At 37.5% G+C, this 13,855-nt stretch overlaps 1 protein-coding gene across 3 annotated transcripts in view; it reads left to right on the top strand.

Annotated features, from left to right (window-relative positions):
• Nucleotides 1-13,855, top strand: part of LOC111139258 (transmembrane protein 87A) — a 47,175-nt gene that overhangs the window by 29,352 nt on the left and 3,968 nt on the right. Inside the window, exons 11-19 of one of the 3 annotated variants that reach the window (XM_022491505.1) lie at nucleotides 141-234; nucleotides 1,898-1,966; nucleotides 3,897-4,005; nucleotides 4,972-5,030; nucleotides 5,799-5,902; nucleotides 10,908-10,981; nucleotides 11,389-11,450; nucleotides 12,296-12,348; nucleotides 13,147-13,177. In XM_022491505.1, coding sequence (XP_022347213.1) covers nucleotides 141-234; nucleotides 1,898-1,966; nucleotides 3,897-4,005; nucleotides 4,972-5,030; nucleotides 5,799-5,902; nucleotides 10,908-10,981; nucleotides 11,389-11,450; nucleotides 12,296-12,348; nucleotides 13,147-13,177 — 655 coding nt within the window. Of the gene's footprint in view, nucleotides 1-140; nucleotides 235-1,205; nucleotides 1,278-1,897; nucleotides 1,967-3,896; nucleotides 4,006-4,971; nucleotides 5,031-5,798; nucleotides 5,903-10,907; nucleotides 10,982-11,388; nucleotides 11,451-12,292; nucleotides 12,349-13,146; nucleotides 13,178-13,855 lie in introns of all 3 variants that reach the window. The other 2 variants (XM_022491486.1, XM_022491495.1) reach the window with 2 other exon arrangements.

Below are 13,855 nucleotides of genomic sequence, written 5' to 3'. Positions count from 1 at the left end.
TTTTTTTTCTTATGTAGATCAAGTATGTCTGACTTACCTCTGTTAAGTTATTGACCAGTATTTTAATTAAATGAATTGCTTTTAACTTATTTTGGAGTTTGTGGCATTGATGCTCAGCTCTTTCTTTGCTTCCTGTTTAGGCCTCGCCTTGGAGTCACTCTTCACAAAGTTGTGGTAGCAGGAGCCCTCTATCTTTTGTTCTCTGGCATGGAAGGCGTCCTCAGAGTTACTGGGGTCAGTACTGCTTAATCGAAGTATTAATGATCAGTTCAAATAACATTGTTTTTGTCTTGAGAGGGTGAATTGGAAAAGTCTGTGGACTTCTTTACTATTTCTTCTAAATCATTTGTAACTCTGATTTTCAAAATGTATATATAATTCGAATTTTCTTTTTAATCTGTTAGAACTTCATAAGTTTAATGAGTGACCAGGAATGAATGCTTTCCCACCTGTCCACAAATTGCTACTTACTCATTTCCTCCTCCTAGACAGTGGGCTCTCATTCTTGTATAAGTGGCAAAGATTATAATCTTGCTTAATAATATACTTTTTTAAAAGGTTTATTTATTTGAGAGAGATAGCATGTGTGCATGCTTGTTGGGGAGGGGCAGGGGAAGAGGGAGAGAGAATCCCATGCAGACTCCAAGGAGCTTGGAGCCTGATGAGGGGCTCCATCTCATGACGCTGAGATGAGAATCTGAGTCCAGACCAAGAGTCAGATGCTCAGCTGACCGCCCCTCCAGGCACCCTCTCTTTTTTGTTTTAAAGTGATAGTGCTCTTTGCTTAATCAGTACTTGAGTTTCAGAGGCTTTTCTAAAATGCAACTAATTGTTTCATTTTATTCTTAAGAATTATAAAATCATGCCCTTTGTCAGGGAGGGAAGCAAAGCACTAAATATAAATGATAAATTTTGTCAGAGCTGGATTAATGTGAATGGTCATTCCAGCTGGATTAATAACTACTGGGCATTCCAGTAGTTATTTATTTAAAAATCACTGTCAGCAATAACCCATTAGATTCAAGGTGGTAAATGCTGTAAACTTGACTTACTGAGCTCAGTAAGTTTTGTAATAAATTGCCCCTTAAATAAAACATTTTATGGATACATACTGTTTTTCAGATCACACTGTCCTATATGTAATTTCCTTCAACTTTTAGCAACTCTAACCCTCTGTCAATTTCATTTTCTTTCTGCTGCTGCAGTATTTTTCTTACTCATTGGCTCTGATAGTAAACCTGGCCCTCTCAGCAATTGATGCCTGTATTATTTTATGGATATCCTTTCAGTAATGCCCTGATGTCTGGGTAATCAGGGTTATATAAATAGCACCTTATATATATAAACTCATGAAACAAGCAGCATAGTTTCAGGGACAGATACTTGCCTTACATCTTATTTTGGGATGTGCTCTTATTTGTAGAATTATATTGTATTACAGTTCTGGAAATTATAACTATGTATTAATGCCTGTAGTACTTTGAAATATGAGAAGGGTCTTTTTAGACTTGTAGCCAGAAATCACAGTGATGGGAGATGATATGTTGGGATGGGGGCTTGTAACACCAAAGCTTTTTTAGTGTGGTCACTTCTTAACGTGGACCTTACTTAGCATGCTAGGAGCTCTATGGTGGTTGCCTTGTATTAGTTAGTAGCACGTTTTATTGTATTGAGATTGTGATCAACAGTTTGTATGAAATGCTTATAGCTATGTATTTTGTGTGATTATTTGTCAGAAAGGAAGAATGATATAGGTACAAAGTATTATTCCTTATTTTCTTTCAGTTCAAATGCAAAATCATTCTAGATGATTATGTAAATGCAGAGTCATTTTCTGGTTTCTTCGCTGTGCTCTCTAGACATCTTTTTTTCACCACCTTTTTTTCTTTGTCTGCAGGCCCAGACTGATCTTGCTTCCTTGGCCTTTATCCCCTTGGCTTTCCTAGACACTGCCCTGTGCTGGTGGATATCCTTCTCATTGGCTTGTTTGATGGCGGTCCATTTTCTCCCCTCAGAGTTGGGTTTCCATTGATCTTTCTGCAAATGGTTTTTGCCAGTTTCGTTGATCACTCCTTACTTTGGGGAATAGGGTATTTTCAGTCTAACAACCTGGGGGCTCAGGTAAGCAGTTATTTTGTTTTTAATTTTAAAAAATTTCATCAAGAGTTGGTGACTGCAGCCTGAGAACAAGATAAAAAGCTTTTGGCCTTTTCTTTAAATGAGCATTTCACTTCGGTTTTGGATTTACTTGCATATCTCACTTTGTGTTAGAATCACTGGCCGCTGTGGTCCTGCTCTTTCTTTCAGCCTTGGCAATTAGTAAATGCTTTGAAAATTATGTAAATGTTTTGATTCTTAAAATATGGTTTCAGGAACTGTATGAGGTTGTTTGACTCTCTTAAAATTCTAAGTAGATTCAGCAGATTTTACCCTTATGTAGTTTTAAGTGTTTTATGCGCTCATTCAAAAGCTGACTTGGGATTATTTGAAGATGTTACTCTTTGAAATAAATCTTGCTTCATTTACAGGAAAATCAACCAGCAGGTAACAAACAAGCTTCTGTTTGAATAATCTTATCTTCCTGCTTTTCAAGAATAAACATTTGTTTATTAGGACTTGGCCTGTTGGAGGAAGGATTCAGGTTTTTGGAGTTTTATCTTTTGGGGATTTTTTTTTTTTTTTTTAAAGATTTTATTTATTTATTTGACAGAGAGATCACAAGCAGGCAGAGAGGCAGGCAGAGAGAGAGAGGAGGAAGCAGGCTCCCCTAGAGAGCAGAGAGCCCGATGCGGGGCTCGATCCCAGGACTCTGAGATCATGACCTGAGCCGAAGGCAGCGGCTTTAACCCACTGAGCCACCCAGGCACCCCTCTTTTGGGGATTTTTAAAAATTTATTTTGTTTTTTTAATGTCATTTGGTCCTATGTACAGTTGTGCAATATTATTGTCCTGATGGACTGTGACTATTATGAAAGGCTGAGTATAAATAAAATTGTAATTTTGTGAATTTGAGGGGATTTTCATATGTCAAAAGTATTTGAAATTGAAATGTCCTGCATCCAAATGGCCAAAGCTTTTCTAGGTCAGTATCTTTGTGAACCTCTACTATGCATATTGAGAGGAAGAGGAGAGGGACTAGACCATACAAGAAGATGACCCAATAATTAGGTAGCTGCGAGGGCTCTGTTGAAAGGCAGGTATGAGCTTCAGCTCACTTGCTTTCATATCTTCTCCTCATTTTGAAAGTTGAACATAAGAGCAGATAATTGTGTATAGTAGTCATTAGCTCTCCCCTGTCTTTGTGCAGCAGCTTATACTTGAGATAATGACTTGAAAATAGAGAGTTGTTGCTTTTGAGCCTGCCTGTGGTTCTCAGCCAATTGTAATCGTATGGTAATTCATTATAGTTCATGATGGCAGGTTGCTTAGCATGGCACAAGGGGACTGAGTGTAGAACTCTGGGAGGTTGTAGGCATGAATGTAAGACTATAGACTGGATTAGCTAGGACACCATTACCTCACAAGAAGAAAGGAGATGATGATGATGATAATTCCTGTTGCTTTGCCTCTTACTCATTTTTATTTCATTTTTCTTCCATTTGCTTCATTTTCTTTGTTTCTCTAGAAAGTTTACTACCTTTATTTCTCCTTTAAATTTTTCTTCTCTTTTGCATTCTCATTTTATCCTGGTTCTGTCTTCTCTTTAAGTCTCATTGAAAATGAGGACTTTCTAACTAATGGTGGGGTTGGAGTATTTTTAAAGTTGAGAGTAAGAGCTGTAAGGCCTGGCATCCATGGCTCTGTCATTATGACCTGAGATCCTTAAAGAAATGTAAGGGTTAATTTACTAGCTTACTGTTTTTTTCTGAATGTTGATTTCCTTGACCTGCAAACACATATTTATTAGCTTGACTCAAACAATGAAGCTGTTAAAACTTCGGAGGAACATTGTAAAACTGTCTTTGTACCGACATTTTACCAACACGCTTATCTTGGCAGTGGCAGGTAAGTCGGGACTTGCTTCCTTCTATTTAAATGCATTTCCTTTAGAACTAAGATTCTTAACCTGAGAGGCCTTGGATGGGCTTTCTAAAATTACATAGAAAGTTTTGTGTGTTTCACTTAGGGAAGGGGTCTTTCACTTTTGTCACATTCGCAAAGGGGTCTTTGGTTCTAAAAAGTTTGACAACCACTTATTTTAATAGCTGAAAATCAATTACATATAATTTTAACTCTCCCTCTCCTGTCTCCATTCTTTTTCTGGGACTTTCTTCTTTTTTTGAGGCAAATTAGCATTGTGTCATACAGCATTTAGATTTCTTTTAGAAGACATTAATATTTGCTTATTTGGTTTTATTGAAATAAAAAATTTTATATAGATTTTAGATCAGTGTCCATTGCTGTTTTATTGCCTTTATATGTCATTAAACATGCATAACATATACATTATGCACATACATTAGGATAGACTATAGCCCCACATAAGGGTAATTTGCCTGCCTTTTTTGACTTGTGTACCAGGAATAGAGAGGTCTGGCCTATGATTGGAACCAATAATTCTATTTGTCTTACAGTCATTTTATCAACCTTTTTCCATCTGACCAGGCAAAGAAAAATTAATGTTATACTAAAGAGGAAAGGGAAAACAATCATATTATTGATAATGCTGGAAAAAGCCATGTTTCTCATACCCTCTTTCCCACTTCTGAGGGTTGCTAAAGTAGTGAGATGATGAGTAAAACTATTCTTTAAGTATAGAAAGGGTTGACAAGGGTACACATTGTACACTTTGCTTATAGCAGTTGTTAAGTAAATTTGTGTTGAATAAATGTGTTAACAATAAGTGAGAGAAAATGATTGTGATATATTGAGAGTTAGGGATGTGTGGGATTCCACTTGACAAGAATCAGAGAACGTTTGAGGATAAAAACTGACATTCGTATTCTGACCAGGTTTTTCATTTCCTGTTAGCATCTATTGTGTTTATCATCTGGACAACCATGAAGTTCAGGATAGTGACTTGTCAGTCGGTGAGTTGTAAACACATGCATTTATGAATAGTGTTTTAAAAAATACACAGTGGTGTTAATGATGGTGGTAAGGTTCATACCTTTTAAGAGATTAGGGCTAGATCTCCACTCTGAGGGTTAGAATGCTTTTCTCCTCCTAAAAATATTTTGTATTATCACAGTGCTTGGTATGGTAGGTTTGTTTTGTGGATTTTTTTGGGAGAAAAGACTGATTCTGTATCCCAATAGTGGGAGAGAACATTATAAATGATATCACAGTTTTTCATAACCCAGTCTTGGCCTTAACTAAAAATTATTAACAAGAAATCCAGAGTCCTAAATGTTAAGTGTGTATGAATAATGCTAATCTAAGCAGAAGCCATGTACTTAAGAATTGAGCAGAGACTGGCCAGTAACATTTCTTAGGAAGCTAGAGCTAAGCTGTTAAAAATAAATAAACAAAAATGAAACTCTTAAAAAAAAAACACCATAATGTTACTTTCTCTTACCTTGTATAAAAACCCTTTCTAAATATTCTCGGAGCTATAATGAAGTCTTAATGAAGTGCTCCATTCAATTGGTGCCTTTTCTTGAGCAACAATTAAACACTACCAGGGAAGAAACTCTGTTCATTCATTTTTTATTCCCAGCACTTAGTACACTGCCTAGCACATAGCAGGCTCCTAGTAAATGTAACTTGAATGAATAAATAACATTCTTGTTCTATGCCAAGGGCTTTGTGAAGAGATAAGATTATGTATAAAAATGTACTTCTCCCCCTTTTGGTAGGATTGGCGGGAGCTTTGGGTGGATGATGCCATTTGGCGGTTGCTGTTCTCTATGATCCTCTTCGTCATCATGGTTCTCTGGCGACCATCTGCGAATAACCAGAGGTTCTTGACACTTCTTATTTATATTGCTAACCACTGAATGGCCTTGTCATCTATTTAGGGGTGATTGAATGGGTGACAGTGTCAGGGCCTTGTCAAAGTATAAAGAATATTCACTGGGTCTGGAATCTAGTGAATGGGTTCCTGGGTTCCTGCCCAGCTCTCCTATTTGCATTGTGATTTTTGTCATGGTGCCTCTTTCCACTTCCCTGGGCCCTAGTTTCCTCTTCATATAACGGGAGGGAATTGAACCAATTCGTATGAGGTATTTTTCAATTCTGACATCTGATAATATATGAGTAAATAAGAGTAGATAGATAGTGATACTTGTAATGAAAGTCTCACCTGTGTAGCCTCAGGAAGGAAAGAATAATTTTTATAGCCAGTAACCCAGCTCACTTTGTAACAATAGGGTAAAATAAAAACTTATGTGACAGACTTTGGAGTTAAAAATTTATATGTGAAGGGGCGCCTGGGTGGCTCAGTGGGTTAAAGCCTCTGCCTTCAGCTCAGGTCATGATCCCAGGGTCTTGGGATTGAGCCCCGAATCGGGATCTCTGCTCAGCAGGGAGCCTGCTTCCTCCTCTCTCTCTGCCTGCCTCTCTGCCTACTTGTGATCTCTGTCAAATAAATAAATAAAATCTTAAAAAAAAAATTTATATATGAATTTGCTTTGTTAAGCTATTGGCAAATCTCAATTATTTAGGAATTGACTGTCTTTATTCTGTGTATATCCGTGTCTTTGGCATGCCTTCCCTTTTGTGTTTAGACAGTTAAGAGCTTATATTACCCAACCATATCACCAAAGAAGGAAAAGGATGAGGTGGCATAATTGAGTGGCTAATTTTATAATCAGACATACCAATAAAAGACTTAGAAAATAAGTAATATCTTTTTACCCTGTGAAAATAGCCTCTCTTTTTATTCATTTATTTTTATTATTTTTTTTTAAGATTTTATTTATTTCTTTGACAGACAACGAGAGAGGGAACACAAGCAGGGGGAGTGGGAGAGGGAGAAGAAGGGTTACTGCTGAGCAGGGAGCCCAATGCGGGGCTCGATCCCAGGACCCCAGGATCATGACCTGAGCCAAAGGAAGATGCCTAATGACTGAGCCACTCAGGCACCCTTAGTGTGTCTTTTTAGTATGCATATGTTTGTGTTCTTTTAAAAAGAAGTTAAAAAATAGAGTAGGCTTGGGACTGTTGGGGTGAAGGGTAGCACATTTGTAATTTTCAAAGTATTAAAGTCAGAGTGCATTAAATAAAATCTGAAACAAATTGTATATGTACCTCCTATATTCCCATTATTCAGTTTTTGCAGATCTGGCAGATGAGAATATTCACTGTTATTTTAAAAATATTACATTTAAGGCTGAATTACTTTTTATGGCTTTTATGTGCTTATGGTCATTAGTTCACCTGTCAGTCAGCTTTTTATATTTTGAGTTTTTTTAAATCAGGTTATTGATCAGTTTGTATCGATTTGTAGGAATTCCTTATATATTTTAGATACCAATATTTTGTTCTAAGCATTCTAGATATTTTCTTCTCGTTGATTGTTTTTGAACATTTTAATGGTATTCTTGGCTATAGAAAATCTTGAAAGTATGGAGTCAAATTTGTCGGGGTTTTTTTTCCTTCATGTATTGTGTATTTTGTGTCTTGTTTAAGAAACTTTCCTGGCTTGAGGTGAATTCTGAAATTATAATTTTTTTCAAAATTTCACAGTTGAACTTTCATTCATCAAGAATTGTTTGACTGTGGGTTCTCTGATTTTTTCCTATCCCTCTGATCCTGCATCAGTAGTACATTGTCTTACCTTAGTTTACTCTTATGTCTTGGTATGTGCCCTTCCCTTAGTCTTCTTTTTTAAAAAATATCCATTGTTACTGGATCTTTGCTCTTTAATGAAATGTTTAGCTTGTTTGTTTAATTCTAGGAAAACCTTTATTGATTTTAATTGGAATTTAATTAATAGGTTAATTTGGGAAATTATATATATTTTTACATCCTTGAATATGTTACTGCTCTACCAATTTTAGTCCTGTGCTTTAGTCATAACTTTTATTGAAATTTTTTTTAAAAGATTTTTTATTTATTTGATAGAGAAATCACAAGTAGGCAGAGAGGCAGGCAGAGAGAGAGGGAGAGGCAGGCTCCCTGCTGAGTACAGACCCCCCCCCCCCGATGTGGGGCTCGATCCCAGGACCCTGGGATCGTGACCTGAGCTGAAGGCAGAGGCTTAACCCACTGAGCCACCTAGGCGCCCCCTTTTATTGAAATATTTAAAAAATGTTATGGCTCTTATGGATGCAAACCACCCCCCCCACCTTTTTTTTTTTTAAAGATTTTATTTATTTGTTGGAGAGCCCAAAGCAGGGAGAGTGGCAGGCAGAGCAGGTAGAGGAGGCAGAGGAAGAAGCAGAGGAGCAAGGATCTAGGTGCGGGACTCCATCCCAGGACTCCGGGATCAGGACCTGAGCTGAAGGCAGGTGCCTAACCAGTTGAGCCACTCAGGCATCCCTGGATACACCCTTTTAAAATAATACATGTGGCTTTGGCAAAAATGTAGGAATGTTACTGAATTTTTTCTAATTTAATTTTATTTATTTATTTAAAAGATTTCATTTATTTATTTGACAGAAATCACAAGTAGGCAGAGAGAGAGGAAGGGAAGCAGGCTCCCCACTGAGCAGAGAGCCCGATGAGGGGCTCGATCCCAGGACACTGGGATCATGACCTGAGCCGAAGGCAGAGGCTTTAACCCACTGAGCCACCCAGGTGCCCCCGTTTTTTTTAAATTTTAAGTAGCCTCCATACCTGATTAGAGTTTGAACTCATGACCCTGAGATCAAGAGTCACATGCTCTACAGGCTGAGTCAGCCAGGACCCTTTGAATGCTATTGATTTTTATATATTTATCATACCCATCAACCCTCCTACATTGTTTTCTCAGTTCTCTCTCTCCCTCTCTCTCTTTTTTTTTTTTTTAAGATTTTATTTATTTATTTGACAGACAAGTAGGCAGAGAGGCAAGCAGAGAGCGAGGAGGAAGCAGGCTCCCGGTTGAGCAGAGAGCCTGATGCGGGGCTCGATCCTAGACTCTGGGATCATGACCTGAGCCGAAAGCAGAGGCTTTAACCTGCTGAGCCACCAAAGCGCCTCTCTCTTTTTTTTTTTTTTTCTTTTAAGATTTTATTTATTTGTCAGTGAGAAAGCGTGAGAGAGTGCGACCACAAGCGAGGGGGAGGTTGGGGAGGTTGGCAAGCAGAGGGAGAAGCAGAGGTTTCTTACGTTGGCTAGGCCCTCCTATATAAAATTGAATCGAGGCATTAAGAGTGGGCCTCCTTATCTTATTCTGACTTTAAGTGCTTAAGTATCATTAGCTTTGGCATCTACTGTTAATTTTTGCTAGTTACTCTTTAATAGGTTATGGGTGTGTTCCCTATGATTCCTAGCTTTTTTTTTTTCTTTTTTTAAGATTTTAATTACTTATTTGCGAGAGAGTGAGCACAAGCAGCAGGGGGGAGCACCAGGCAGAGGGACAAGGCTCCTGATGTGGGACTTGATCCCAGGACCCTTGGGATGACCTGAGCTAAAGACAGGAGTTTAACCAACTGAGCCACCCAGGTGCCATATTCCTAACTTTTAAAGAGGTGGGGTTTTTTTGTTGTTATTGTTTTTTAAATTGATAAAAGGGAGTTTTACAAATAAGGTAGAATGAAAATAATAGGCAACAGTAAGTACAGAGTGAGTTCAAAGCTAATGCTTTGTAAGAATTACCTATATGGGGGCACCTGGGTGGCTGTCAACTGAGTGTCCTTACTCTTGGTTTTGGCTTAGGTTGTGATCTCAGGACCATGGGATTGAGCCCCATGTTGGGCTCCATGCTCAGCGGGGAGTCTGCTTGAAAGAGTCTCTCCCTCTGCCCCTCCCTCTGCTTTCTCTCTCTCAAATAAATAAAAATTAACAAAAAACAGAATTGTCTGTCTGGCACCTGCTTTGCTGAATCTGTTCAAAGTTGGAAAGGTAAGATGAGGCCTTCATCTTCTCAGTTCCCCACTGGGAAACAGATTTTTAAATCACCTGGTACATATAAGGTCAGGTCTTCTGTCTCTTGACCCCAGATTCAAAGGCTGAGATTTTTTTTTTTTTTTTAAGATTTTATTTGTTTATTTGACAGAGAGAGATCACAAGTAGACAGAGAGGCAGGCAGAGAGAGAGAGAGAGAGAGGGAAGCAGGCTCCCTGCTGAGCAGAGAGCACGATGCGGGACTCGATCCCAGGACCCTGAGATCATGACCTGAGCTGAAGGCAGTGGCTCAACCCACTGAGCCACCCAGGCGCCCCCAAAGGCTGAGATTTTTATTTTTTTTTAATTTATTTTTTTTTTTTAAGATTTTTATTTGACAGACAGATCACAAGTAGGCAGAGAGGCAGGCAGAGAGAGGAGGAGGAGGCAGGCTCCCTGCCGAGCAGAGAGCCCGATGTGAGGCTCGATCCCAGGACCCTGGGATCATGACCTGAGCTGAAGGCAGAGGCTTTAACCACTGAGCCACCCAGGCGCCCAAAGGCTGAGATTTTAAAGCACATGAGAATTTACTTCCCTTTGTTTGATTATATATGCTTATAAATGCTTACTATGTGTGAGGTATTATTCTAAGCATTTTTTGAAATGTTTACTTTTTTCAGAACACCTCTGTGAGTGATGTTTCATCATCCCCATTTTCAGATGAGAATACTGAGGCACAGAGAATAAGTAATTTGTATCAAGTTATAAGTAGTACGTGGCTGAGCCTGCACTCATCAGTGTGATGCTTTCCTGCTTCTCTTGCTCGTATAGGCAATCAAGAGCTTTCTGAAGGGGAAGAGTTACTCATTTTCACTGAAATAATTTTATGAATGACTCATTGCAGTTTCAGTAGTAAAACCTATAAAATCTAGTTAGTGGACCATTTTTTGTAGTTTTCTAAGTTTTTTCCTTCTGTTCTATCTTTGTTTGGTCAGGTTTGCCTTTTCACCGTTGTCTGAGGAAGAGGAAGAGGATGAACAAAAAGAACCTATGCTAAAAGAAAGCTTTGGTAGTGATAAAATTTTATTTGTGCTTTAAATATTTTCTGGTTTTTAGAAATAGAGTAGAGCAAGTATAATGGTTTGTGAGTATCCAAATCAGGATACTTGGATATAGTTTATTATTTTACACCCATTTTACACTTGTGTCTCAGTTTGGCCTTTGGTAAATTAGGGGACAGCAAAAATAAGGGTATAAATTTTCAGGTGAAGCTGTGGTAAATTCAGTAAACAGTTGTACATTAAATGTCCAGTTTGCTTACTGGAGGAGCTGAAAATCAGGATTTCCTAGCATAAAGATGGAGAAACATTGTTGTATAATTCAGTTTGAGTAAATTTAACATTCTGAATTCATGTTTGAAATCATTGCTGGTCTACTAATATACTTAACCCCATCTACTTTGTATTCGCTTTACAGAAGGAATGAAAATGAGAAGTACTAAACAAGAACCAAATGGAAATAGTAAAGTAAACAAAGCAGTAAGTAGTTATATACAGGCCTTAATGATTTTTTAAATCTGTGCTTTAAGCTTGCTTTATAAAAAGATCTTTTCATATATAATACATTTACATTTATAAAAATAGCAAGTGATTCTAAGACCTAGTAATCTTTAACTAGATGGTTTGCTACTATGTCCTGCAAAGGTTCCAGACTAGTCTGATGGTTCTTTTTTTTTTTTTTTTTTTTTTTAAAGATTTTATTTATCTGTTAGAGAGTGCACATACAAGCAGGGGGAGTGGCAGGCAGAGGGAGAATCATTGCTCCCTGCTGAGCAAGGAGCCCAGTGTGGGACTCAATCCCAGGATCCTGGGATCATGACCTAGCCAAAGGTAGACGCTTAACCAACTGAACCACCCAGGCAAGCGTCCCTAGTCTGATGGTTCTATTTAGTTGTTTTCATTAGTGGCAGTTAATAGCCCTTTTAATAACCTAAGGTGTTTCTTGTAGTAAAGATCAAGATTTTTTCATTCAGCAGTTTTTTTGTTCTGTTTTGTTTTAAAATAGTACATGCAGTCTACATTAAGGGCTTTAGAGTTTAATCTCACGCTTAAGGAGCAAAACTTACATGAGGCAAACTCTTAGGTATTAGACCATTGAGAGGAAAGCATTTAAAGACATCATTTTATATTTCACTTACATGGTTTTTTAAAGTATTGGATTATATAGTTTTAAAAATTATTATCAGTGCCATTTGTTATGAATATACTCCTTAAGAATGCCCAAAAGATTAAATTTAAGAATTTTGAGACCTCTATAGATCCTTACTTGGGATGTATTATTTGGGGCGTTTTAGTAACAACTGATATTTGTATGTTCCCAGCAGGAAGATGATTTGAAGTGGGTAGAGGAGAATGTTCCTTCTTCTGTGACAGATGTGTAAGTTTTTGAATCATTACCATGAGAATCTTATTTCAGTATTGCTTTTATTATTTAATTGAATGAGCTGAAGAACATCCTAATGAGAATGCTTATAGATTAAATTATTTAAATTAAGGAATATTAAAAATGTTTAAAAGATGTTCAATAAAAATTACAAATGATATACAACCAAAAGTAATTGGAATTATTTGTTCAGATGACATTTCTGCTTAGAAAGTTTTAGTTATCCATCTTCCTAAAATCATTGGGATAATTCTTTGGAATTTTTTAGTTCTTTCCCATGACTGTATTTTTATTTTTTTAATTTAATTTTATTTTTTTTATCTTTTTTTTTTTAAGATTTTATTTATTTATTTGACAGAGAGAGAGAGACGGTGAGAGAGGGAACACAAGCAGGGGGAGTGGAAAAGGGAGAAGCAGGCTTCCCATTGAGCAGGGAGCCCGATGCAGGGCCGGAGCCCGATGCAGGGCCGGAGCCCAATGCAGGGCTTGATCCCAGGACCCTGGGATCATGACCTGAGCCAAAGGCAGATGCTTAATGACTGAGCCACCCAAGTGCCCCCATGATTATTTTTAATTAAATATTGGCTCTGTCACAGTGCAAAACCTGTTTGTTTTCTGTACACTTCCAGTAACCTTCTGTTTTTATATTTGCTTTTATTCCCCTGAAATGGCCATTAATATGCAGATCTTAGATAATTATAAAAAAGGCTTTAAATTGCATTCATAATCTACTTTCCTTTATGAACTATTTATGACTTTACATTGTTCATTTTGGTGTTTTTCTCTCTGCAGAGCACTTCCAGCCCTTCTGGATTCCGATGAGGTTGGTAATCATCATGTGCATAAACTATGGGTCTGATGATTTAATAGGGAATCATAGGTCCTTTGTTCAGGGAAATTTTATTTGACTCAGTAATGCCCTGAAGAACTATAGTTGATATAGTTGGAAAAGGATGAGAATAGAAATACTAAGATACTAAGAGGAGAACCCACATACTCAAGAATGTTTTCTTTCTATACACTTTCTTTTTTTTTTTTCCTAGAAAGAGCTTTCTTTCTATCCCCTATTTCTTTTCGTAGGTTACATGGTTAGACTTGAGGACATGTCTTTCATTCTGAATATTAGGTTATTCTAGATTCTCTTAATTTTAGAAAGCCCTTTGAAAGCATCTGCCTGATTTCTAACTCATTGTTATGGATTGACTGCTGAAAAATGATTTGTTCATTTCCCACTGACCTGCTGTGTGATGTAGCACACAATATCAAATTCCATAGCAGTTTTGTGTATTGAAATAACTGAGAACTCTATAATGCAGAATTAAACTTATCTTTCTTTGTAACAGTTTGCATTCTGTGGTGTATTCTCCAGTTCCCCAAATCTCTCTCTCTTTTTTTTTTTTTTTTTAAGATTTTATTTATTTATTTGTTAGAGAGAGAGAGCATGAGCACAGGCAGACAGAGTGGCAGGCAGAGGCAGAGGGAGAAGCAGGCTCCCTGCCAC

The sequence above is a fragment of the Enhydra lutris genome, unplaced genomic scaffold, assembly GCF_002288905.1.
Source record: "Enhydra lutris kenyoni isolate GAN:26980312 unplaced genomic scaffold, ASM228890v2 scaffoldscaffold4, whole genome shotgun sequence".
Lineage (NCBI taxonomy): Eukaryota > Metazoa > Chordata > Mammalia > Carnivora > Mustelidae > Enhydra > Enhydra lutris.
Note: the sequence above shows the minus strand (reverse complement) of the source record. Positions and strands in the feature narration are given on the sequence as shown.